Source organism: Amaranthus tricolor, chromosome 2 (genome assembly GCF_026212465.1).
Source record: "Amaranthus tricolor cultivar Red isolate AtriRed21 chromosome 2, ASM2621246v1, whole genome shotgun sequence".
In the NCBI taxonomy this organism is placed as follows: Eukaryota; Viridiplantae; Streptophyta; class Magnoliopsida; order Caryophyllales; family Amaranthaceae; genus Amaranthus; species Amaranthus tricolor.
The window spans coordinates 38,816,508-38,843,995 of record NC_080048.1 but is presented as its reverse complement, the minus strand read 5'-3'; the positions used below and the strand labels follow the sequence as shown (position 1 = coordinate 38,843,995).

The window sequence follows — 27,488 nt, the reverse complement described above, 5'->3', positions numbered from 1 at the left end:
AAAGTGGTTATTTGTTACAAAGCTCTCAGATTATTGTTAATGTGAAATCATTGAGCAAAAAACGAATATCTTTGCGCTTAAAGTTCAGGAAAACAATCGAAACCCTTATTCTTTTGTTCGTTTTTTAAGTGGCAAATAAATATGCTCTCAAAAAATAAATCATTGAGCAAATGAAAAATGCATCAAAAAACCCTAAATCATCAGCCATAACACACCCACAGGAACAGAAACATACTCGAAAATGACCCAAGTTTATCAAGCCAATCTTCACCCTCACAATCAGTGTTAGAGAAAACAACATCTACAGAAGAGTACTCAAGATCCTGATAAAGATCAGGCTCAGGAGTGTAAATGGGTTCACCTTCAGAGTCTAGTTCTCTACCCCACTTTGGATCTATTTCACTGAAGAGTAATCGTCCTCATATGAGTCACAAAACTCATCATCATAATAGTTAGGGTTTAACAGAGGTGATTTAGGGATTTTGAGAGGGGAAACATCAGGTGAGGTTAGCTTCTCCAGAAGTGAGTTAATGGCGGTTTTAGGGTAATTGAGAAGTGAGGTTGTTGGAGTCAGGGTTTTCCATGAACAGAAGAACATAAGGGGTAGAAGAGAGAAGAAGAGAACAAAAGTGACCCAAATACACGAAGAAGAAAGCGGGAAACCCAAATCTAGGGTTTGAAGAACTACGGAAGATTGGCTCGAGGAAGAAGACGACGAGAAAGATAAAAGGAAATGTGTAAATAGGCGTGGGGTGGGTAGGTTAGGGTTAAAAAGGGAGGGAGTGATTAAATAAGGTTTAGATTAGGATTGTTAAATTGATTGTTTAGGGAAAAAAAAGAGAAAATTAATTGAGTTTAATAAGGGTATAAATGTAAATAAGTTAAGTGAAATAAGGGTATAAGGGTAAAAATTTCATGCCAAAAATGGAAATGAGACATTTAGGGTGACTTGACCCTAAATAAAAATGGGACATTTAGACTGAATAGGAGGGAGTATAAAATATAAAATAAAATATTTTATTGATATTCATCTTTCCTACATGGAAGGCATATTCTTACATGTTCTAGCAAACACTATCGGAAATGTAGTTGCAATATCAATCTTCTTAATCAAAGGTAAAGGATGGCTTATTGCAGATCCAGCTTTCTCTATATTCATATCCGTATTAATCGTATCATCTGTATAACCATTATAAAGTAACTTTGCTGAAGTTCTGTTGCAGGGGGTTCCCCGAGCTCATGAACAAGACCTTAAAGCTGCATGTTTTGAACTTTAACAAACACAGATGCCATTGGCACGTTTGATCTTCGTGTACATCAGAAATCAACAAAGCCACCATCAAAGCTCGTTTATAGGCACGTTTTTGAGGATGCCGGGTTAAGGATTTGACACTCCAGATAGAATCTGTTAAGTTTTTGTTATTGTTTGTGATTAGATTGCATGTAAACTTGCACATTGACAATGGTTCTAAATATTTTCTACTATGTCATATCTTAAAAATAGTCTAATCTTTCTTGATACTAAATTAAAGAGATAGAAGAGTATATTAACAAGCAATAATTAAATCTTTGTCACAAAGAAAAAAAAAAGAAAGTCTCAACTCCTTTTATTATTTCTTTTCCTTACCTTTCTTCTATTTTCCTCCTTAATCGTTGTTTAATAGTGTGTTATAACACTACAAAAGAAATAACAAATTGCGTACAACACATTGCGTCGCCCTTTGATAGCTAAATGGTCAAAAAGTGGGTCGGGCGACAGAAACCAGGGCAGTCGTCTTTTTGTTTGTCGCTAAATTAAAAGTGGACGCCATGCCCTTGCCAAATTTTCAAATACCATGGGGCGACCACTTGGCGACGACCGCCGCTCGCCAAAAGCAGTCTGACATGCGACAAAAACTCTCCTCGCCAAATCTCTCGCCAGTAGTAGGCGACCAAATGGCGACCACCTCCCCGTCGCCACCTGGGCGACAACATGTTCCTAGCCATTCTGTCGGCTGACATGGCCGACCATCTGTTCGTCGCCATGTGGTCTTCAGTACAAGCAGAATTTTCATTTCGCATTATATATATATATATATATATATATATATATATATATATATATATATATATATATATATATATATATATATATATATATATATATATATATATATATTATTTGTTATAATATTAAGATAAAAATATATACACATAAAACAAATAAATAAAAATCAAGAGCTGGGACATATTTTATATAAAACAAAAGTTTATTTACAAAGTCACAAAAATTATATATATATAATCATTGATTAGGAGGAGGTGGAGGAGAGGGTTGATACAAATTGAGATACGATTGAATAATTTTCGAAAAGAGTTCTCGTTCTCTTTGGATTTGTTCAGTCAGCCTTTGGTGAGTTTCATAGGCAGTCTGAGCATTTCCCATTCGTATCGCTTCCCATAATCGATTGTTGAACTCCATTTGCCGTGCTTCTAAATCCGGAAACCTTTGTTGAATGATGGCATCATAATCAGGTTGTTCAGGCTGAGAAGACGGAATATCCGTTGACTCAGGTGGATAAATAATTTGGGAGGCGGACCCAACTCCAAATACCTCTTTGTTTTTTTGTTTTTAGTGCTTGACCCGCTTTCTACATTTTTTATAGCATCCAACCAAATTTGACTTGGGTCGCGGGTTGGATGCTCCTCCATTAAAGCACGATATTCATCCTTCAATTAAACAAAGAAATCAATTACAAATAAACAAAGTGTTAATTGATACTTAAAAAAAAAAGAAATAAACAAGTTTAAAAGATTATCACGTTAACTTTTTGTGACTTGATATTAGTCCATTGGGGACAATGCCCAGTTTCAGTGTCAAAGACCCTATGTGTTCGTGTAAATATTTCATAAGCTGTGGGTCTTTGACCTTTCGATTGTTCCTGAAATTTAAAAAAAACGATTTAAAATTAAACAAAAGATAATAAACCAATTCAATATAATACTACTTAATTAACTAAATACTCACCAAATCCCGCATTGTTCTGGCATGCGGGACTAAGCCACCTATATGGGTGGCTTCAGCTTTGTCTCTTCTTTTACATCGATTGGAGGAATTCCTAGCCGAAACAGTTTTATTATCTGGGCGTTCCCAATCAGCTTTCCATTGCGCCCAAGTCTCATTATCGATGGAAGGTGTTTAAAATCAGGCTTGCTTTTCAGCTTTGTGGCTTTTTCCCATGACCTCCGAACGAAAGGTTCGAGGCGAGGGTCCCATTTGTATTGTTTCTAAATACATATATGTTTCATCAAATAAAATACTTAAAATAATGTCTATTTAATAGGTCTGAAAATAAACAACTAGATAATAATTATACTTTAAATTCATTAAAATAAAAATCTTTCGTAGGTTTGGTGACACCCTTCCAATTACTACATACCTTCAACATCTTGTTTATAGTTAAAGGTTGCCCTTATTTTTGAAGCAATGATATTTTCGGATATCGGATAAAATCTTATAATTATCAACAAAATTAGTTTACAATGAAATTTTAATAATGAAAAAATATTAATGATAATAAGATTATAAAAATATTTACTTGTTTATGGTTGGTAAGCATGGAAGATTCGGACGATGATCGTCTCCATCTTCCTCTTCCATATTATTTATGGAATCACTTTGAGTATTTTCACTACTCCCATGAACTTGGTTATTGTTTTCTTCATCGCTATTGTCGTCGTTGCTAGTTGACATATTATTCAACAAGATGTCGCTAGCCCAATCATTAGGGTCGCTGCTCATTTTGTCTATAATATTTATTTCAAACCCTAATATTATTTTCAACTAAAATCAATCTCATCTATACCATAAAATGTCTCAATTGACATATTCTACAACTAATATTCAAGTAAACTAACATTTCTATCTACGTAATGAATATTATCATCCCAAACAAAACATTTCTACGTATAGTATTAAAGTAATTCGAAAATTACATTTAAAAATAACAAAAAAACTTGAAAAAAAAAACATTAAACATGCTCAAGTTATATCATAATTCGAAAATATTAAAAAAAAACATAAAAAAATTTCGAAACAAAATAATAACATCATATTAAAAATAAATTACTCCATAATTCCAAAATTACATTTTAAATAAAAAAATCTGAAACATAAAACATGCTCGAAGTATACCATAATTCGAAAATATCATTTACAATATGAAAAAAGGAAAAAACTGGAAAAAATTATGACTAAACATGGTTAAAAATGCCATTATTCTAAAATATTAAAAAAAAAATATAAAAATATGTCGAAGATAACATAAAATAAAAACAACCATAAATCAAAATTACATTTAAAATTAACCAAAAAAAAAAACTTGGGAAAAAAATAACATTAAACATGCTCAAGTTATATCATAATTCGAAAATATATAAAAAAAAACATATAAAAATGACGAAAATAACATAAAATAATGACAACCATAAATCGAAAATTAAATTAAAAAATAATAAAAAAACTTGGAACAAAATAACATTATACATGCTCAAAATATACCATAATTCGAAAATATCATTTACAATACAAAAAAATGGAAAAAAAATCACACTAAACATGGTCAAAATATACCATAATTTGAGAATATAAAAAAAATATAAAAATATGTCGAAAATAACATAAAATAATGACAACCATAAATCAAAAATTAAATTAAAAAATAATAAAAAAAACTTGGAACAAAATAACATTATACATGCTCAAAGTATACCATAATTCGAAAATATCAAAAAAAAAACATACATAATTCAACATAAACATCATGAAATAACATGAAAAAACATGTTGAAGATGACAATGTACTCCATAATTCGAAATCAAACATAAAAAAAAAGACATTCAAACATAATTTATCATCATAATCATCAAGAAATAAAAAAAATTCAAAACAATAAACACTAACCTCTTAGTAGAAAGAGAACTTTAGAGTTGAAGATGAGTAGTAACCACAAGATGATGAGGATGAGATTAAGAGAGAAAAGAAAATTAATAGAGAATGAGATTAATGGAGTGAGTAGATGAAGAGGCGTAGAGAAGATAGAAAAAAATTGAAGAAATATAAGGTTATGATTGTAGGAAATGAGAAATTAGGGCAAAATATTACGTTTTTTTCATCGGGAATTGGCGACCAACACATCCCTCGCTAAGTCGTCGCCATCTGTACCGATAGGACATGGTTTGACTTTTTTAAAATGGCAATGACCCCCCTGGTCGCTGGACCGTTGCCCATCCTCGGTAATGAACAAGTTTTGCGTGCAACAGTAGGGAAAAAATCGGCTGGTTGGGCGACGCAGTTGGTTGCCTAGTCATAGCTTTGTTTTGAAAATCCCGCCTTTGCTAATCGTGTAGTTTTAGTAATTCTTATTATTAATTATTATTATTATTATTGTCATTATATGTTATTAGTATTGTTATTATAATTATAATTATTAATTTTATTATTGTTATTATTATTTTTATTACTGTTATTATATATTATTAGTAATGTTATTATTATTATTATTATTATTATTATTATTATTATTATTATTATTATTATTATTATTGTTTTTATGTATTATTAGTATTGTTATTATAATTATTGTTGTTATATATTATTATTGTTGTTGTTGTTATTATTATTATTATTACTACAAAATATTAATAATTCGGAGGAATATAATAAAATTGTATTAAATATTACAAAATATTAAATAATTACATATAAATAATTAAGCTACTCTTCATCACTAAAATACTCATTGTTCTCAACATCTTCATCTTCGGATCCTTCGTTTTCTGACAGTACAAGATCCACATCTTCTTCAGTATCTTCATCATTATCATGCACCTATTGAACAATTTCGCCAGATGGATCAAGAAGCGGTGTTTGGGAAACATCTTCTTCCATTTCAATACGGTCCCTATTTTCTTCTTGGAAAGCAGCATCTTTGGATTCTTGTTGTCAAATTTATTTTGTTGACTTGCAAACCACTCTCCAATCTTTTAAATTTTGTCTTATACTCGGATATGGAAGATAATATACTTGACATGCTTGACTTGCCAACACAAATGGATCATATAAACGATAGAACGACCCTGATGTATGTCAACTAACTTATATCGTTTATGAATGTTGTTCCGTGGCTATTTCCTGTAGTAGTTGGGTCATACCAATGACATTTGAACAACGTTACTCTATTGATAGGTATCCCCGGGTATTCAACCTCTACTATTTCAAGCAATTGCCCGTAAAAATCATCTTCGTCACGACTGTTGTCAGCAGCTTTGACGCACACTCCACTATTGTCTGCAGATTTATTTGATGCATGAAGTATTGTATGACATCTATATCCGTTTGTGTAACAGACATTGTAACTTTGAGCATGTTTAAGTGGTCCTTCAGCCATCTGCTTCAAAATGTCACTGTTCACTCGGTTATCGAATAATCCTTGTCTTGCCTGTCAGATAAATGAAAATAACTTTATGAATTTGATTAACGTAATCTTGACATACATAATTAACGTAAAAGATAAACAACATACTGCTGTTCTGAATGCATTTGTAAAATATTCTTGCACAAACGCTTCAATCCTCTGACTTGACCAATTCGGTTCATGTCTTTGAATTGAACTTTTAAACTCAGATACAAATACATCCACATCTGGACAGTTCATTAGCACGTATCTATGGGCAATCTCGTAATCTCTTTCATCAAAAATATATGCTTTTCCTTTTCCATGAAATCTTATTGGATGACTGAAGATTGTGAATACACCAGATACAACATTGTTGTAACTTCCACCATCATTCCTGGGAAGGTCTCCGACCCTGCATCGCACATGTGGCTCAAAATAATGGGAAACAAAATGTGATGCTTCCTCGGTTAAATAAGCGTTGCATATCGACGCTTCAACAGCAGCTTTATCTTTCACATTGAGTTTCAAATGTCTAAGGTACCTAATGAAAAAATTAGTTCACCGGTAGAATAATGAAAAAATTAATTACATATGATTTATATACCTCTCAAATGGATACATCCATCTGTATTGGACCGGTCCTGCAATCCTTGCCTCATATGCCAAATGGATAGGAATGTGTTCCATGCTATCAAAGAATGTGGGCGGAAATATAGTCTCTAGTTTGCAGATGATAACCGGACTATTTGCTTCCATCTTAAGCGTTGGAATTAAGCGTTGCATGAAAACATGACAGTCGTGACTTTTCATGCCGAACAATTGATGCTTGGCCATGTCAATATTCCTTGCCATATTGGACACATAACCATCGGAAAATCTAATACTTTTCAACCATTGAAGCAAAGCACATATCTGTTGTTCATTTAATGTATAGGAAGCTTTAGGAATAGACGTACCTGTAGCATGTTATATGAATTATTATTAATTATTAATTCTATAAAGGATTAAGAGTTCACAAACCTATAGGATGCAATTCTGAACGTATACCAAGTTCACGCAGATCGTGTCTACCCTTGATGTGATCCTTTGTTTTACTTGGCACACACAACAAAGTGTTGAAAATGTTATCAAAAACATTCTTCTCTATGTGCATAACATCCAAATTATGTCGAATCATGTTAGTTTTCCAATATGGCAAATCCCAGAATATGCTCCTCTTCTTCCATCCAGCAGAGTACTTACTAACCTCCTTATTATGTTCCAGTGCATCTTCTTCATTGACTCTCAAAAACCAAACTGGTCTAATTCATCAAGCAATTTATGTCCAGTCCGAATAATAGGTGGATCTCTTTTCTCAACAAGGCCTGATCTGAAATTTGTTCTATTTCTCCTATAGGGATGACTTCTATCTAAAAACCTTCTATGACAGTCAAACCAAGACATCTTCTTGCTATGCGTAAGGTAGAAGGCTTGTGAATCATCCATGCAGTAAGGGTAAGCATATCGGCCCGCAGTACTCCACCTAGACAACATCGAATAAGCTGGAAAGTCATTGATCGTCCACATTAAAGCTGCTCGCAGTTGAAAATTCTCCTTTCTTGACACATCAAATGTACAAATCCCCTCCTCCCACAACATATTCAGCTCTTGTATTAGTGGTTGAAGATATAAGTCAATGTCGTGCTTTGGATTACTCTGCCCAGGGACAATCACGATCAAGAACATATACGGCTTCTTCATACACATCCATGGCGGAAGATTGTATGGTGTGACAATGACAGGCCACGATGAATACTGTTGACCCGAACTTCCAAAGAGGTTAAAACCATTTGTACACAGACCAAGCCGCACGTTTTGAGTCTCCATTGCAAAGTCTGGATGCAAGTCGTTAAATGTCAACCACGCTTCAGCATCGGACGGATGTATCATCTCTCCATCTTTAGTGCGGTGCTCTGCATGCCACCTCATATGCCTAGATGTTGCCTCTGAAGCATACAATCTTTGTAATCTGGGGCCCAGAAGGAAATAATGAAATTATTTCCGCGAAACCTTATCACCTTTACTGTTTCTTCTCCATCTAGAAGTTTCACAAATATAACAGCAAGTTGCATTCGTATTATTCCCCTAATATATCATACATCCGTTAGGACAACAATCTATCTTCTCAACGGGTAATTCAAGGGCAGCTATTTGTTTTTTCGTTTCATACAAGTTGTTTACCATCGTATTCTTTTCTGGTAACACTTCGTTCACAATAGCACAAATATCGCCATAACACCTCTCAGTGAGACGATGGTCTGTCTTCAGGTTTGTAAGTCAACCAATAATAGACATCTTGGTGTGATTTTTACAACCTTCAAATAAAGGACTATTTACAGAATTTAACAATTCAAAGAACTGTCGACACTGAGGGTTTGGATATTCGTCAACGTGTACCGGTGGTTCATTATCTACTGATACTACATCATACTGGGAGGGAAGAAACTGATGGTAAGTGTTTGGAAATACACTAGCTACTGCATCATGCACCATCTGTGAGTATGGATTTGGATTGTTTGACGATTGCTCTCCCACTACCGCTACAACATCAGATGTTGTTCCTACATCTGTGTTTTGATGATATTCCCACTCATAGTAATTTTCAACAAACCCCCTTCTCATTAGATGTTCTCTTATTTCATCTGGTTCCTTATAACAACATTACACTTTTTACAAGGACATCTAATCTCAGATTTCATGCTATTTGTATGAGCAAAATCTAAAAACTCTTCCAACCCTCTCATAAATCTTAAACTAAACTTTCCATTGTTTCGTCGGTTGTACATCCAATTTCTTTCTTGCCTAAAATTCATTTTTAACACCTATATATAATATAATAATATAATTATTCAACTGATTTGTAAAGTAAGTTAATGACAATAAAAATATATAAAACAATTCATGAAAATAACAATATATGATAATAATATAATTATTCTAATAACAATTATTAAAGCAAATTAATGACAATAAAAATAAAATATAAAATAATAAAAAAATATAAAAAACTCATGTAAATAACAAAGGAAATAAAATATGTACTAGTAATTAATAATAAAATTAAATCAAATTAATGAAAATAAAATTTAAATATAAATAATAAAAATTAATAAAACAACTCATGTAAACATAAAAAACAAGCTACATAATAGAATAAGTAAATGAGTAACCTCTCCTAATTCTTTAGTTTTCGAAATATACAATGCACAACAATTTTGCTTCTTATTTATACAAATATGGCGACAACACGACGATTACAAACCCATCGCCATTTTTCAAATTCAAATTCAAAAAATACGGAAAAACAATGGCGACAAAACGACAATTACTAAATAACCCGTCGCCACAGATTAAAATAAAAAAGAAAAAAAGTACTAGTATTGGCGACCAAAGTGCTTCCAAGCTATCCGTCGCTTACTGTTAAAAAACATTAAAATAAAAAAAAAATTAGCGACGACATGGCGATTATGGTGCGCGTCGCCAACTATTAAAATAAAATAAAAAAATATTGTGGCTGGCGACTAAATGGCGACCAATGACCCCGTCGTCAACCCACTTTTCCACCTGGCGACCAACCCTTCTCGTTTTTTTTCCATCACTATTTCAATACTTATTTGTAGTGTAAAGACTTAAAAGTTTTTTTTTTCAAAGCAGGACATTCAACTTTGATTTTTTTTTTTTAATATCGTCCATATATAAATAATATGTTTGTTATGTCATCTTCAGTTAAAAACTACTAATATTGTTACTTTATTGTCTGATTTATCTTATTAGAGAAACATAGTTTTCATCGAAAAAAGTCTACGTAAAATCGTTAATATCGTTAATGGTTTTACCAAAAAAATATTAATACACTAAAAGATTGTAGGTTAAAATTGCATACATCATTAACGATTTCACCTATTATGTTCAATAGTTCAATGTAATAAAAGAAACCGTTAGCAATTGTCAGAGGTTCTTTTGCAATATACTTAGTTTGTTCCATTATACTTTCTACATTTTACTTTTTATGCAATCTAATGTGTTACTTTGATCATTTATATCTTAAGCTATGTTTAATTAAAAATTATAAAAATCTAATATTATTATGAAAGTATTCGATTAGACTATTCAAACAAGATCTCACTTAATTATATTTTTTCTTATACAATAACCGCAATATATAAAATGCTTTAAAAGATAAATAGTACCAATAATTTTTATGTAGCGACTGTTTCAGAACGGAGGAAGTATATTTGCTAATACCATCAACAGTTCTTTTAATTTTGTTGATATTGTTAGAAGTTAATAGATTCCAAGACTACTTAATGAGAAATAATCAATTTGACAATTTTTATAACTTATGAACAAAATAAGTTTTACTTTGAGAGAGTCGCCCAATAGATTTTGAAAATTAGACTTTATTTAAGTTGAAATATGTATTTTTTTTTCTAAGTAAGATTTTGAGTTTAGTTCTGATAGTCTTGTTTTTATGTATTCAAAAAAGAGTAGTAAAATTTTTCTTCCTTTGGGAAATATTGAAAAGGTTGTCATTATCTTTAATAATTATAATACGTTGTCATACATGGTACTTTTTCTACACACAAATTGTCATTTTAGAATTGATTTAAGCTTCTAAATTTTTCTTAAAAAGCTTTCTTTTCCTAATGATTTTTTCCAATCAGAAAATAATAAACCAAATTAACCAAGCCATAATAATTAATGCATACTAAAAGGCCATTGGAGATTAAGGTAACCCTACAATGTAAAGTTTCTTCATATTTAATTAACTTCTTAGTTCTAACAATGACTTCATATCAAAGAAATTTTTGCTAACAATTACCTTCCAATTTCCAAATATGGCTCTCACACAAAACGACAACATGACAATATTTAAATGTCAAATGTTAATGTACATAGTCATATATACACTTATAATAACAATTACTTTATACAAATTTTTGTATGAGACGGTTTCACCGTGAGACATGCCTCATACTTGGGTAAAGTAACCCAATAATAGAAGTTTTTAGCTTATAAACTTTTTATTTTGAGGTCGTTTCACCGTGTTACGGTCTCATATAAGACGAGTTGCTTACTTTATTTTCAATTAATCATTGATTTCGCAAAAAATAATCTACAAATTTGCATATTTAAAATATAATTTTTGTTAGTTTCCTTTTAGGCGGGATTTGATTGATTCATTGACTCTACATTACACTTTTTTAACGTAAAAAGTATTTTTAACCTGAAAAATATTTTCTTATATGAAAATCGGCTATGTCAACTAACCTCAAGAGGACAATAATCATGAGAATTAATTCGACAAAAATGAGTTGCAATATGTCAATTCTCATAACAAACATTTAGTAGGGATATATCAAAAGATATTTTTCACCACGTAACGACATTTTATGAGTTATAAAACCAAACTTTCATTTATATTCACACATTTATCGATTGAGTTTTATCCTCTCAGGTACCAACTAAAAAAAGATTAGAAGTTAAATGAGATAAAATTGTGTTACGAATGGGGTGTATTGTGCATGCACAATGACATTATAAGTCTAAAAGGGCCCATACAAACATAGACATAGAAATAATTTTGATTTCCCATCAAAATGTTATTTCCATCACTTTCCATATAAAAGAAGATAAAATAATGTATATATTTCTTATCTATTCATTTATGTGATGTTTGCTTTTTCAACAATTTTTTTTTCCTTTTCCTAATAAGTTCCAACACAAAATATTCTCAAGGACAACCCTTTATTGCTTGTAGTGGAAAGCAGCAATATTAACTTAAAACAACTGTTTTTTTCTATTCATGAAAGTGATTTGGTAACCAAGTGATTTAGGTCGGCAAGAGAAATTTGACAAAAGAGCAAGGAAAATACTCTTAAATCTTAATTAGTAACATCAACAATTAATTTCTACTAATTAAGTTAGGATTAGTTGTTGTATATTGGTTACATTGCATGTTGTGATGTCCCTAAATAGGACTTCATCTATCTCATAAGTGGCTTTTCTTATCAAGCTATGTAACACTTAGCTAAGTATAGAAACATATATTATAATAATATTCTCTCCAATTCTCTTTTGTTGTCTCATTTTCTTATTTAGGCTGAGATTTTTACCCAATTAATTAAATAGGTCGCCCCGATCTGATCTATTTATAAAATGGGTTAGGTTAAGGTCAAACTTTTAAAACTGAAACCAACATGCATAACCCATTTAATTAAACGAGTTAATTTCAAGTCAAATCAATAGATATAATTTGAACTTAATTTATTTAATATCTTCCTATTTTTCATTAAAAAAAATAAATAAATAAAATAATTCATAAATGAAAAGTTTAAATTTAAAGCTAAAAAAATAATATGTAATCAATGTTAAAAACTCTAAAAAACAGTTTAAGTGGGTCGAAATCAGGTTGACTTGATCCTACTGCAGATCAGGTAAGATTGGAATTTGCAACCAACGAGTTATGTTCGGGTCAAATGATTTCCGACCTGTTTATGCATGACCAAGACCCGAATCCGACCTAGCCTGATTTGTTTGATATGCCTAGATTAAGCTTCTAGTTAAGTCGTTCTTTTGACATGGTATATGGTATCAGAGCGAACGTGATAAATATCACCAATTCGAATCTTATCCACCTTTTATTTCAAATAGAACATTTATTGTCAGTTATGAGGAAGATTTGTGTTGCATCTACAAATTTAATAAAAAGAACTTTCCTATGAGGATCTATAATAGAGTATATATATTTTTAAGCTGCAAACATCATTTTAAACTTTTAATTGAATTATTGGTCACTATAACCCAGCAAACCCCATCCAGCTTGAGCATGAACTCATTTTGCTCCTATCCTTTCATTGTCATCGCGGAAAAGAAATTTTAGAAGCGTGTGCAGTGAGTTAACGCTCAAGACCTTCGATTCTAATAGGCCTCCACAATTTATGTAAGATATTTTTAATTCAAGGGTGTTAAAGAATTTTATATGTTAATTGTTTTTTAGAAAAAATTTAGCTAGTTGTTTTAAAAAAATTGTGACTCTGATTTATTATATCTTTATAAGACATATTTTTTTTAGTTTGTACAAAACCTTATAAATATGGATATGCCTTTGAAATTGATTAATGACATTGATGAAGGGTGTTTAATGTTCATATGAGTATTATAAGGAGTCGTTTTACACTTGATTAGCGCCCTAAATTAAGTGTCTTCGCATTAACGCCTATATAAAAAGCACTAATATTAGCTCATAGGATAGAACCACTTTTTCCTACTACTTTCTCTAATACAATTACAGCCGGGTCTGAGACCGTTTTCTTAAGAGATATGTCTTAGACCTAATTCATTAAACTTTAATGTCTACTTACTATATTCATAATACCTACTTACATTATTCTTAATGCCTATTTACAATATATTTAATGTCCACCGAAAAAATACTTATAATGTTTACTTACAATATTCTTAATGCCTACTGAGAAACTTAGTCTGCTAGCCTACTTACCATATCCTTGATGCCTACTTACAGTATCTTTAATGCCAACTTACAATATACTTAATGCACACTGAGTAAGTACTTAAGTACTTACAATATTATAAATCCCTACTAACAATATTCTTAATGCCTACCGAGAAACTTACTCTGTATTTTTCTTTTTGGGCCAACCCAATTAAAGATGGTCTCTCAAAGAGACTGTCTTTCACGAGAATTTGTGATACAATTATATTATATTATATTATTTCCTTTTAAGTAATACTACTGTCATTCTCAATTAGCACCATGTATTATTTTGATGAAAATTTGTGAAAAAGATATTTAAGATGAAAAATAAGACAAAAATAAGTAGATGATAGAAATAAATGGTTAGAAATTAGGTTAAGAAGACAATAAGTTAGTGGATGAGATGAAAAAAAGAGAATAAAATCGTTGCTAAAAAATAGAAAAACACACTAAAATAAAAAGTGACGTGCATTGAGAGAAACGGAGAACACAAGTGTTAGTGATAGGTGTTGCTATGTTGAGCGAACCAAGCAGTGACATTGTCACCTCTAAGTCAAGCCGTTTACCCGTCACAACCAATAAAGTTGAATTAGGTGATTCCATCAACTTTTATAAGTACTTGACAAGCCAATAGTGAGATTTATGAGGAAAATATTGATGTTAATAAGACAAGAAGAAATGGACACTTGCATTGTGTTTTGGTAAATTTTTGAATGGAAAGGAAGGGAAAGCAAGCCGGGAGGGGAACAGAGCAGTAGGAAGGAGAACAGACTGAAAATAAGCATGTCTCCCTTTTAAAACTTTTAATGTTAAAAGACTTTATTTTGTTAAAACTATAAAGTAATTTCTTCTTCCAATTTTCTTGCTCCATTTTTCTCTCTTGGGTGAAATGACAAAAATATATTTAGTTGAATAAAATGACCGTCACATAAAAGTCACATGTCTTAAATACACGGTTTTTATTAGGTATGGGACCCTTGCAGAATAACTTAGTGCTTATATAGTCTTACTTTCTCACAAGTCATTATCACGGCAAAAATTCCTTTTTCACCAAAATTTTCATGAGATTTTTTCAAAACAACTCCAACCAGTTCTCATGTATAATATTTTTAAGCAAAAACTCAGTCAAAATTGAATGATAATTATAAATACTCGTCAAAAGTCATTCACCTAAATTCAAATATAAATAACAGTAGTATTCATCAAAGATCTTTTCTCTTGTATTTATTTGAAAAGTCTATTGACAGAACAAGACCTAACAACAAATCTTATCAACTTTTTTTCAAAAAACTTTAAAAGTTTATTGGATGAAATAATTCTAATAGGATTTTACTTGAACCAAAAAAAATAGTAATTAAATTACAAATTTTTAGCTAGATAATAGCATATGATTTGAAAAGTAGGCATGGTACTTGAGACTCTTTAGGACGTCCTCTACCCTATGCGCTAATAAGTGCTAATAACTAAAAATGATAGTCTTTGAATTTAAAGACAGCAACTTTCTGGTAGCCCTACCAAGAGGCCCCAATATAAACCGAGAGATGATGCCAGAAATTCCATGGTACGACTCTTTAATTAATGATGTCACTTACTCCCTCCGAATCAATTTAGTTGTCCTATTTTCTTGTTTGGTAAAGTCTTTTTAGTTGTCCAATTTTTATTTTTGTCAATCTTTTTTTACCTAAATATTCTTAGTTCACACAAGTAATTACGAATATACCCCCATATATCTTACTTACCCAACTACCCTTCACTACTTACCCTTTACTACTTACCTTTTTTAATGGACCCCACATCATCCTTAATAACCGTGCCCAAGCAAATGGGACATCTAAATTGGTTCGGAGGGAGTATAAATTTTCACGGGACTCTTATTATTTAGGGATAAAAATGATTAATTTTCTTTTCTGATTTTCTCTTTGAAAGGTACGTGTATGAATGTATGTGTATAAATTGTCCATTACTTTCCTCCGTTTGAACCCTGCTTTCGAGCAAAATACTGAATTGATATATATAACTATGACTCCCATTTTACTAATTTATTGTGCAATAACTCATAATTGTTCTAGTTAACTAACTATTCTTCTCATTAAAAAACCGATTTCTGTCTCACTTAGAACATGTAGTTCTTTTTTCGGGTAAGAAGTTAAGTTTGATTCTCGCTGCTCTTTTTCTCTAGTCCTCTCTTTTTGTATGCAAATCTTGAATTTTAAAAAATTCTTCTTCTAATTAATTATATAGAAGTATTTTTTTTATATATAATTTTAGCTATTAACACCAATAGTATTATGTACAAAAATCTAATTTAACTTGTTTGGTTTATTTATTTTTTAGATCTTTTAATATCAAAAAAATACATACTTTGAATCTTAAAACACTTATTTTTGTATTTAGAAAAACTTACTTCTGAATATTGAAACAACTACTTTAAGTCTTACAACACTTACTTAAGATCTTTAAACACTTACTTTAAGGATTTATAACAGTTACTTTCAAATCATACAACACCCATTTTGATTCTTATGAAATCTATTTTTTATGTCTACTTTAAGACTTATAACCCCTACTTTTTAGGTATTAAATACCTACTTTGAATGATTGAAATACCAATGAATATCATCAACTAATATACATACTTTTGGGTGTTGAAATTGACCATATGCAATTCGTCTCCCCTTGATAAACAATAAATCATGCAAAACATATTTTGCTTTTTCGATCCTCTTAGATTCAATATTTGACTTCAACAAATTGCACCATACAATCTTGTAATAGCATTAGGTTGAATTATTGTATTTTTCCAGGAAATGCAAATAACATGAACAACGATAAAAGAGTGGTCATCACTCATCACTATTTAATGGCATTACAATTGGAGGATTATGACCCATTGACATAACTTTAACAATGGGTTCTTTCCCAACGTCTCCAATTGCTAGCAACGAAGATTGTTTGGATGAATGAAAAAGATGATAATGAATGAAGATGTTGATGCAATGCATGCTAAAGATGAATGATGATCGGTGAAAGATCATGGAGATGATCGAAGATGATGCAAGGTGATCGAAAATAATAACTAATCGCGTGTTTTTTGTTTAAAATTTTCAACCCAAATGACTCGCATCTCAAAATTTATTAATATTACTGATACCAACTGTTGGTTACTAGTGAAAAGACGACTAAATTGTCCCTCAATTATTTCCGTTTTCTTTTAGTTTTTGTATCACCTACCTCTTGTGTCATTAACTTTATTTTCCGCATTTATTTCTTATTATTTATTTCTTTAAGAATCAATCTATTTGTTAGTTTTATCATTAATAAATGTAATATTATATAAATTCTATGCTTTCAAACCCTACCTTATGTGAAAGCCATTTAATAAAATTAATAACATAATATTAAAATAGTGAAATAAATCGTCATTTATTTCCCTTTATTTACAATTTTTTTTTTTACTAAAACTAGTTGCTATTAGTTCCGAACTCTAGAAGTTAGACGTCAAGTGACAGATGAAAAGATATACGTACTTTTGGCATTTATTTAATTTGCTGTAACTAGTTACTATTAGTTCCTTTACATGCTACGTCCATAACTAGTTGTTTATTAGGTCTCAACTTTTGAATGTCAAGTGACAAATAAAATACCAAAAAATAGTATAATCAAAAACTTAAATTGATGGTTATTATTGTCAAAAATTAATAATTCAATAAAAATTTAAGCTAGAATTTCAAAAACACGCTACCTCTGACGAGAAGCTCTTTGAGTTAGAAATGTAGATGCAGAGTGGTGATTTTGATACCATGTCTAATAGTTGAGGCCCTATAATGTATTATATACTTTAACACGCTTCTTACACGAGAGTAATGGGCTAGAAGTGTGGATGTAGCACTTACCCTCTTCATACTTGGCGCAAACTATTGCATTTTAAAATGAGGAAGACTTGTGTTACATCCACATTTCTAGCCCCAAAAGCTCTCGTGTGAGGGGATGTGTAAGAATATATAATATATCTTGGAGCCTCAAGCAAAAGCTTATGCTGATAGTGGATCAAGATATGTTATATACTCTACTAGTTATAGACTCTATCACACCCCTTCAACGCAATTTAAGCTAGAAGTGTAGATTCTGCACATATACTCCTTTTTCAATCTTCGTAACTGACGCTAAACATTTCATGTAAAATAAGGGATGGATGTGATTCGAACTCATGACCTTTTTCATGTTGGCTTGTAAAAGACCAACTCAACCAAAACTTTCAGCAAAATGTAAAAATGACTACACAACCAACTCAATTATGTTTATTTTTTACTCTCTATTACGGTACTGTTAGATTATTATTGTTATTTGCCTATCCAGACTACCTGTTAAATCTGCCTATGACATACCTTCTTATATACATCCAATTAGAGGTGAACACAGTCCGGTTTGGTTTGGTCTGACACTAAAATCATACCAAATCAAAAATTTCGGTCTGAAAATTTTCGAACCGGACTAAACCGTTTTACAACGGTCTGGTCTATGGTTTTTTATTTTTATATTTTCATCCAAATTAATACATGTATTTATGCAAATAATTCACACCTACAATTAATAAATATAATAATTTGTAATTAGTTGATAACATCAACATCATCTAAGTATATACTGCTATATAAAAATAACTACATCTTAAAATATCTAAGTAGCAACTTAATTTTTCAAATACAAAATTATGATTTTTGACCATAGTACGGTTTGCGGTCCGGTCTGGTCTAAAAAATAAAAAAATCGAGACCAAACCGTAAACCGTATTTTAATTTGAAAAAAAATCAGACCAGACTATTTAAACCGTAAACCAGACCAAATACTAAAATTCCGATTTGGTTTACGATTTAGACCAAACTTTGTTGAGTCCTACATCGAATACTCCAATCACCAAACAACTCACAATGGGGCCCACAAAAGAATTTGTACCTTGCAAGTTGCACCTGCTAAAAGCATGGCTATGAGTCAAGATTAGCATCCTTTAAGATTCAAGAAAATATAGTCCTGAAGACAAATATTCAGTAAATTATTTTATTATTCTTGTTCTTTCTTTGAAATAGTATAAAAGAAAACTCCCCCACATTCATACATTTATGTCGATCTATTATGATCAGTATACTGTATATAGTACGAGCAGCTGTTTATATTATTCCGAGTCATAAATTGAATAGTCGTCAAAGAAGAAATATATGCCATGCAAATGCAATAGAGCATGTAGACTGGTCACTCACTCAGACCATGCAAACTCTACTAACTCGGTGATAGGATGTAGATGTTGTATACGTCTGTATTGGACGGGTCTTAAAGGTATGTGTAAAGTGAGTAGTTGTTTTCTGTCTTTAATTTAAGAGTCTCCACTATATAAAAGTATTTTAATAGAGTATACAAAGTCGGCTCAATCACATGAGCGGAATGATCTATGGCTCAGGGGCCTTGTCTTTATTTTCAGGGTCCAAAAAATTACTATACCAAACTTTGTAATTAAATTTAAAAATATAATACTTTTAGCAATACGTGTCAATCTTCATAAAAAGTTGTGTTATTATTATTTTGTTGTATTTTCTTCTTTAATTAAATTAATTGAACAATTCAATACTTTATGTAATAAAAAAATTAGTAGTTTATTATTGCAACTAAAAATGAATATACATGTTTATACTCCAAAAGCTCATATTTAACTTTCGCTCAGAATCATTAAAAGTTTGAAGACGACCTTGAGATTATTATATGACATATATACCGGGATTACAAACATTAACTTGATTAAGTTTTTGGTTGAATTCATTTCTTATTTGGTCTGGTATCAGAGAGGTCAATAATATAACGAAAGATCGCGAATTTAAATCTCGTCCATCCTTCATTACAAGCGAAATATATAGCTACAAATATGAGAAATATTTGTAAAAAAACTCTCGTACATAGTGACGTGACATAATATATAGCATATTCTAAATCTACAAATCAGCCTCACTCGGCCCTAGACATTGCAAAAATCTGTTTTATTCTTTCTCGAGTCGAGGGACTCTTTGATCGCGCTTTCCTTTATGGGTATGAGTTGCCTCCGTCCTTCCCTCCCCAAATCCTGACCATAGTTTTTAATGATCGAGATACAGTGAGTATGATGATGACGACATTCTAAATCTACAATCACACTGATACTCAAGCCCATTATTATACATTATTATATCTTTGGTATATTTTGAATTTATTTTATACCTTTATTTCAAGATTGTTGATGGTCCCCTTTCACTTACCTCCTTTTGTCCGATGTAGTGTTGCTCATTAACCTAATTTTTTTTAACAGGCCTATTTTAGTCCATCTTGTTTGATATATTTTGTAGGTCATTTGACCTTGATATCTTGTGCTCACCATCTCCCTTTTTGTAGGGCTCTCACTATCTAGGGAATTTCTTAATTGCGCGCATGTCTCCTATCCTCTCCCATAAAGGGGTACGTATATGGTCTATCAGCAGGGTCAACCCTGAGCAAGGGCAAGGCGTGCCTACGCTTAGAGCCCCCAAAAATTTTAGTTTTCAATTAGTGCTAAGGTTCGAATTTTACTATATATACAATAGTTTAGGGGTTCATAAATAATCTTTCGCCCAGGGCTCTTAAAAACCTAAGGTCAGCCCTGTCTGTCAACTATATCTTCCTCCAAACCTTAACTTTGTACGGGACATTAGAATGATGACCGTCACCATAAAACTCATAGGAGTTTCAAAAACTTTACACAAGATCTCATAATTATTCGAGAAGATTTATGTGCACTCCAAACACAAAGAAGATCTACAAATTACATGTAAATTGAGTGGCATGTTCAAGTAATATGAGCATTTCACAAGCATATAATAAGGGGACATGCCAAAAGGATGTATAGGAAAATAAAAGGGCAATGATCAAAAAGGACAAAAAAAGCCTATAGAATTAGCACCTTTGCCGAATGATTGCTGTCCCTTTCTTACTCCTTAGGGCATTATTGTTGAATTATATTTGAGTTTTTCCTTTTTTTAAGTGTGCCCTTAATTAATGTGCAAAAGGGTTTTCTTCTCCCTTAATTCCACTTAATATCCCAAGTTGGTGGAGTCCACCAATGTCAACTTTATGTTAGAAAATCAAAGTAGTTTTTTATCACTCTTTTTTTGCCAACTTTTCAGCGTTAACAGTAGGATATGTCTAATAATAATTATAATTAATTTATAAGATTTATGCATTTTAAATTCAAATTGAAGCAAACTCAATTATGTTTAATCACATCAACAAACAACTTCTTTTATAAGCATTTTTCAAGTTCATTTCATGTCTATTAGCCAACCAATATATTGATGGAATTAGGAAATGTTCTTTGCAACCTATCAATTTTTTAATTATATAAGTTAAGTTAAGTTTAACATTTAAAATTCATTTCACTACTTCTTAAAACTTGTAATTCTCTTTTTACATTTTTTACAATTACAAATTTTAATTCAAAAATGCAAATAAATTATGATAAGCTATTAATTAAGAGGAAAATAGAAAATAACTAACATCCTTTCATATTCGGTTCAAGTGAATATATATATATATATATATATATATATATATATATATATATATATATAAAAGAAAAGAGCTTTTAAAGAATTATTTTAATTCTTGGTCAATCAATTGAAATATAGTAACAATATAGTATCATTTGTTTCCAATGGCGGATCCAAATTTACATCAAATAGGTTCAAAAGTCTGAGTCGAAGTCAATAATAAAGTTCATATAATAAAATTATGTTGTATAATTGAAAATTTTACAATTACATCATTTAATTTTTCAATTTATATCGAATTATACTAAACAGAACAACCAAACGATCATATCAAAGTTTGGTTTTTCACGTCTTCCTTTCTTAACCAAAAATAATTATTTGTAATTAACACTTACAACAGCAATAATGTCAAAGGCTAAAGTTATAATCCCAAAAGATTAGAGTCAACTATAAGGACTAATATTTCAATTTAATCATCGCCCACATAAATTCTTTTTCACCATTCATTTTGATTTTTACCATCCGACAATTAATAAAGTTAAAATTTTCACAATATCGTCTTTCACTATATTCTCCATGTCATTCTTACATCTTCATAAAAATAATTATTTTTATTTTATATTAGTATTTTATAAAATATATAACATATTTTAGAATTTTAACTATCAGTTTAAATTTTATATTAGTACTTTTAAGATAGTAAAGTCATGTTATTGGGTTGCAACCTACAATCAAGATCATCTTGGAAATTATCGATCAGAGGGAATATTTAAAATAGTCCCCCTTAGCATATGAAGCCTGACTTAAAAAGTAGAAGACAACGACAATAACTATCACCATAAGCTACACACAACAATCAATTAAGAGAAGAAAAAAAATATATTCATCCAAAAACGACAATAATAATAATAATAATAATAATAATAATAATAATAATAATAATAATAATAATGAATATTTCATATAAACCTAGAAATAGAAAACAAATAGTCATATTAAGCATTGGAAATAATAAAGTTAAATAAGAATATCTCGCGTTTGTAATAGAAGTTTGATTTTCTTGTACGTGCTATTTCTCCAGCTTGTCTTGTGAGACAGTTTAATTAATGAGTCAATATAATTAGCTTATTTTTTATTAATTACTTTAAGATTGTAAATGATCACTTTAATGTTATAAATATTTATTTTAAGACTATAAAAAAATTGTAAGTGATCATCTTAAGTTTATAAGTAATTACTTTAAAACCAATAAATATATTTTGAGTTAGCCCAATAAAAATTTTTTTAATAAAACTGTCTCATTTGAGAATGTGTTATCTATAAGAATCGACACACCAAAAGGCAAGATCGCCAAATTTAACCTAAGTACGAGTATTGACAAATACAAGAGGGCAATCTATCAAGTTGACCGACCAACTCATCCACCAAAATTTCCACTAATAGAATAGAAATTATTGTAAAATAATTTATTTGTTATTTTATATATTGACAATTTGTAAATAATTGGATATTTTATAAAAAGTGTACATACATGCTTAGAATATATACATATTCAGATGATATTTTTGTATTTACTATGAACTTTTTCCTTCATAAACATATGTACACATATAAGATTGTATGTACAGTTTTTGCTACAATATATATATATATATATATATATATATATATATATATCTTAGTTTGGTTTTCAATTTTTAACATTTTTGTTGTTTTCACCGGATCCTATCCATATATATATATATATATATATATATATATATATATATATATATATATATATATATATATATATATATATATATATATATATATATATATATATATATAGGATCAAATAAGAAGGATGAGAAGGATTTTTATTTGATTTTGTTTTGTTACTATATATACAAAAAAGGATATTATGTTATAAATTAAGAAACTTCTAAAAAATTTATGTCATAGTCACTTTACTGTGTAACATAGTTACTTTTTCAAATATGTGTTTTTGGTTCAATATAATCGTGACTATTGGTTTTTTTTATTTTAGTGAAATCAAGGGTGTAAAGTTCTTCTTACTCTTCTCATTTTTAACACCCTTCTCATTGAATCCCTCATTCATATATATATATATATATATATATATATATATATATATATATATATATAATATATATATATATATATATATATATATATATATATTAAAATGGAAACCATAATTATTTCCCCTATTTTTAATACAAGTGCACTAATACTTTCACCTCACCTCATATGCATGGGTGGATCCAGTTTGTTTCCGTGTCTGCAAGTGAAGGTATTAACATTAGATTTTCTTAAAAAAATTTTGAAGATAGTAATCGAAGTCAAACCTAAGAAAATATTATTTAATAGGATTGAATTGAAATAGGGAAAATTGGTCAGAAATAATCCAATTTATCTTTGATGTATTTTTTTTTATTTATATGTTGAATTATACACATTTAAAAATTATAAAAAATTAATTATATGAAAGTATGCAATTAGCAAAAAATAATATGTAATTACAATCTAATGTTCAGCTATATATTTGAAATCAGTATGTAATTTTTTTCAATATAAAAAAACAGTACCATTATGAAATTAACCATTCTGATGTTCAGCTACTATTAGCATTCTGAACTAAAATCAGTCTGAACTAAAATCAGTAGCAAGCTAAACACATTATGTAACTAAAAATAGCATTCTGAAATCTGTATATTAATTGCTCAAAAAAACAATATGAAAATCAAGTTCTTCTTCAATGGAGATCCTCTTTAATGGTGGGTTTGGTAGGAGTGTGTAAATTAATATCATGAAATGAAAGTGAAAAGGGTGAAGAAATGAATGACTATGTAATCAGTAAATATAAATAAAAATGTAAGAAAAAAAGAAAATTTTATTTAAATTAATACAAACAAGTAGTAGATGAAGAAACAATAGTTCGGGTTAAATGATATAATACATGGGATTATTCATAGTTAATTGATAGTTATTATAGAAAAATGGAAAAAAAACATTGAATTATTCTAGGTAATTTTTCCTAATTTAAAATACATTTATTTGTCAAAAAGTACCAACTTACAGATTTCCTACATTTTACGATGTAAATATAAATATATGAAGGTTAAAATATATTGTTCATCAAAAATACTCACTAAATTCATTTTTTTGTCAAAAATGATCTAATAAAATACATTTGTTTATCAAAATCTTAATTATAGATACGGGCACAATTTCAAATATTTTGTCTTTTGATCTAGGTAGCCACTATTTACAAGTAACTTTGCATTAGAGGTGCTTATTTAGACCATTTATTTGATTTTGAGTCAGATATTTTAAATTAGGTTAATATCGAATCTTGCATCTATATTGATTTTCTATTATATAAATATATTTTTCGACTCGAGTTAAAGACAAATTTTAGTTACACAAAATTTAGTAAAATCAGGTAAATCTATTTTGAACACGTCTGCACTACAGAGATGTCTCATTTGGTAGTAAACACAACATACACTATCATTCTTGTGTTATGGATGATTCCTACTCCCTTTAATTCCTCTCATTCAACATAATTTTTTATTTTGTGTTGATCCTTTTATTTTGTATTATTTTTATTTTTAGATAATGACATATCACTTTCTGTTAATTTCATTTATATATTTTAATTTTTTTTTATTTCATCCATAAAATTCATTCTCCCATTTCATTTATCATCAAATATCTATATCGTCTTTAAAAAACAATAATTTTCTTATGGAAAAATTATCCATAATAATCTAACCTTTGACTAATTTCCCTATAATAATCCAACTATTGATTAAACATGAATAAATTCAACTATAAGGAGTGTTTTCTTAAGAATGCACCAAGGTAACCCTCTTACTTATATAACAAGTCATATTGCATAAAAAATAAAAAAAATAGATACAAAATTAAATTATAAATATTAGAAAATTTAAAGAAAATAAAAAATAAAATCAAGTAAGTTTATTTTTTGATTTTAACTTTTAATATTTTTTTTAATTTTTTTGTAGCAATTAACCTGTAAAATCAGTCACCATTTGGGCAACAATGTCATTAGGTAAGTGACCCTAAAGTTGAAATTATTCATGACTAATCAAAAGTTAGAATAATTATAGGAAAATCAATAAATTGTCGGATTGTTTTAGATAATTTTTCCTTTTCATTTTGTTACTGTTGTAAAGAGACATAGGAGTATTTTATTTCACTAATTCTTAAATGAGACGACCTCACGGTGAGACCATCTCTATTTGGCAGGCACAATATATACTTTTTGTCTTAAAGTGATCACGTATAACATCACTACAATCTTAAAATATTCATGTTTATAGTCTTAGAGTGATTATTTATAACCTTAAAACGATCATTACGATCTTAAAGTAATCAATTAAAAAAAATGGGCTAATTATATGAGCCTGTCTCATATAAGTCGAGCTGATTTTTTTCACTTTTTATAATCTTAGAGTGATTACTTATAACCTTAAAACGATCACTTACAATATTAAAATAATCAATTAAAAAAATTAGTTAATTATATAGGCCTGACTCATGATGGGACCGTCTCATATAAAACGAGCTGATTTGTTTTTTTAAAAGAAAAGGCACAAGAAGTAACAGCAGCCAGCTATGATTCAGGGTTACATCAAAGACATCTCACAACAAATGAAACGTCTGACTGTGTTTCAAATCGCAATAAAACGTTTCATTTATCCGAAACTAATAAAAAAAAGTATATTTTATTTTTGTTTCCGTCTTTTTATGGGTATGAGTTGTCGTCTTTCGTTCTTTTCCAGACGCTGATCATAATTTTTCCTATAAATGAGATACACTGAATATGATCATGATTTTATTGTTGTTGTTGGAAATAGATTTAGCAATGGATGATTAGATATAGAAGAAAACAGGGTTTGTGGCGTTTCTCGTAAACCACCGACTTGAAAACAAATTACAGCCCAATAGAGATGGTAATTATCATTTGTATGTTTGTTCATTGAGTAACTAAGAATTGTCAAAAATTGGCACTAATCGTTGAATTGAGTTGAACTTATTGATAATATCAGTATATAATTGGAGGTGCGCGCCCTTTATAAGTCAAACAGATATCATTTTAAAATCATATGACCAGGGCCGTCTCCGACATTTCAAGGTCCTGAACAAAATATAAATTATGAGCCCCTAAAATCTAAAATTACGTTCTATTACATTTTGGTATTTGTATGTCTTTATCAATACTTTAATTAGTACAATTATTTTTTATCAATATATTAAAATATTGTAAAATTTTATAATTACATGGAACCAATAACTATTAATTATAAATTCAAATAGCCATTTCTTTTAAGTTTAAAGTTTAAACCACTATATATTATCACTTATCTTAATTGAACTAATAATAAAAGTAGTAAATTTAAAATTATCAAGAGAAATTATATTGCTCAACTACAATAATTTATACTAGTATATCCTAATCATTCAATACAAGCTGCTAATACAAATTTATTAACCAATTTATATAATTATCTTTCAAAAAATAGATTGAATGTCAACATTATCATACTCTGTGTATCCCGCTCATAGAAAACTACGATCAGGGTCTGGGGAGGGAAGAACGACAGCAGCTCATACCCATTGAGGAGAGTGTGGTCAAAGAGTCCCTCGGCTCGAGAAAAGTCTTCAAAGAGAGAGAAACGTGCAACTTACAAATAAAATAAATAGAATACGTACAAATAACTATAATAAAGATAAAAGTAAACAAGAAGGTAAAGAGCAATAATTAAAGGCAATGAACAATAACAAACGAAGGTTAAAAGGGACGGGTTTAGTAATCTAGGACGTAGATAAGACGCCGCCAACTGTCCCCATCCCTGGTCAGGTCCTTGGAGAGGTGAAGTTCATGCATGTCACTTTTAATTTGTTCCTCCTATGTTCTCCTAGGTCTTCCTCGAATGTGA

General features: G+C 29.8%; 1 protein-coding gene across 1 annotated transcript; it reads right to left on the bottom strand.

The window, feature by feature from the left end:
- Positions 1–5,756: 5,756 nt before the first annotated feature.
- LOC130805802 (uncharacterized) lies at positions 5,757–9,749 on the bottom strand. Its single transcript, XM_057670588.1, has 8 exons — positions 9,740–9,749; positions 8,234–8,312; positions 7,736–8,035; positions 7,459–7,532; positions 7,043–7,394; positions 6,565–6,979; positions 6,217–6,480; positions 5,757–5,870 (listed from the first exon to the last, which is right to left on the bottom strand). The coding sequence occupies exons 1-8, from the start codon at positions 9,747–9,749 to the stop codon at positions 5,757–5,759; spliced, it is 1,608 nt and encodes a 535-aa protein (XP_057526571.1).
- Positions 9,750–27,488: the final 17,739 nt, after the last annotated feature.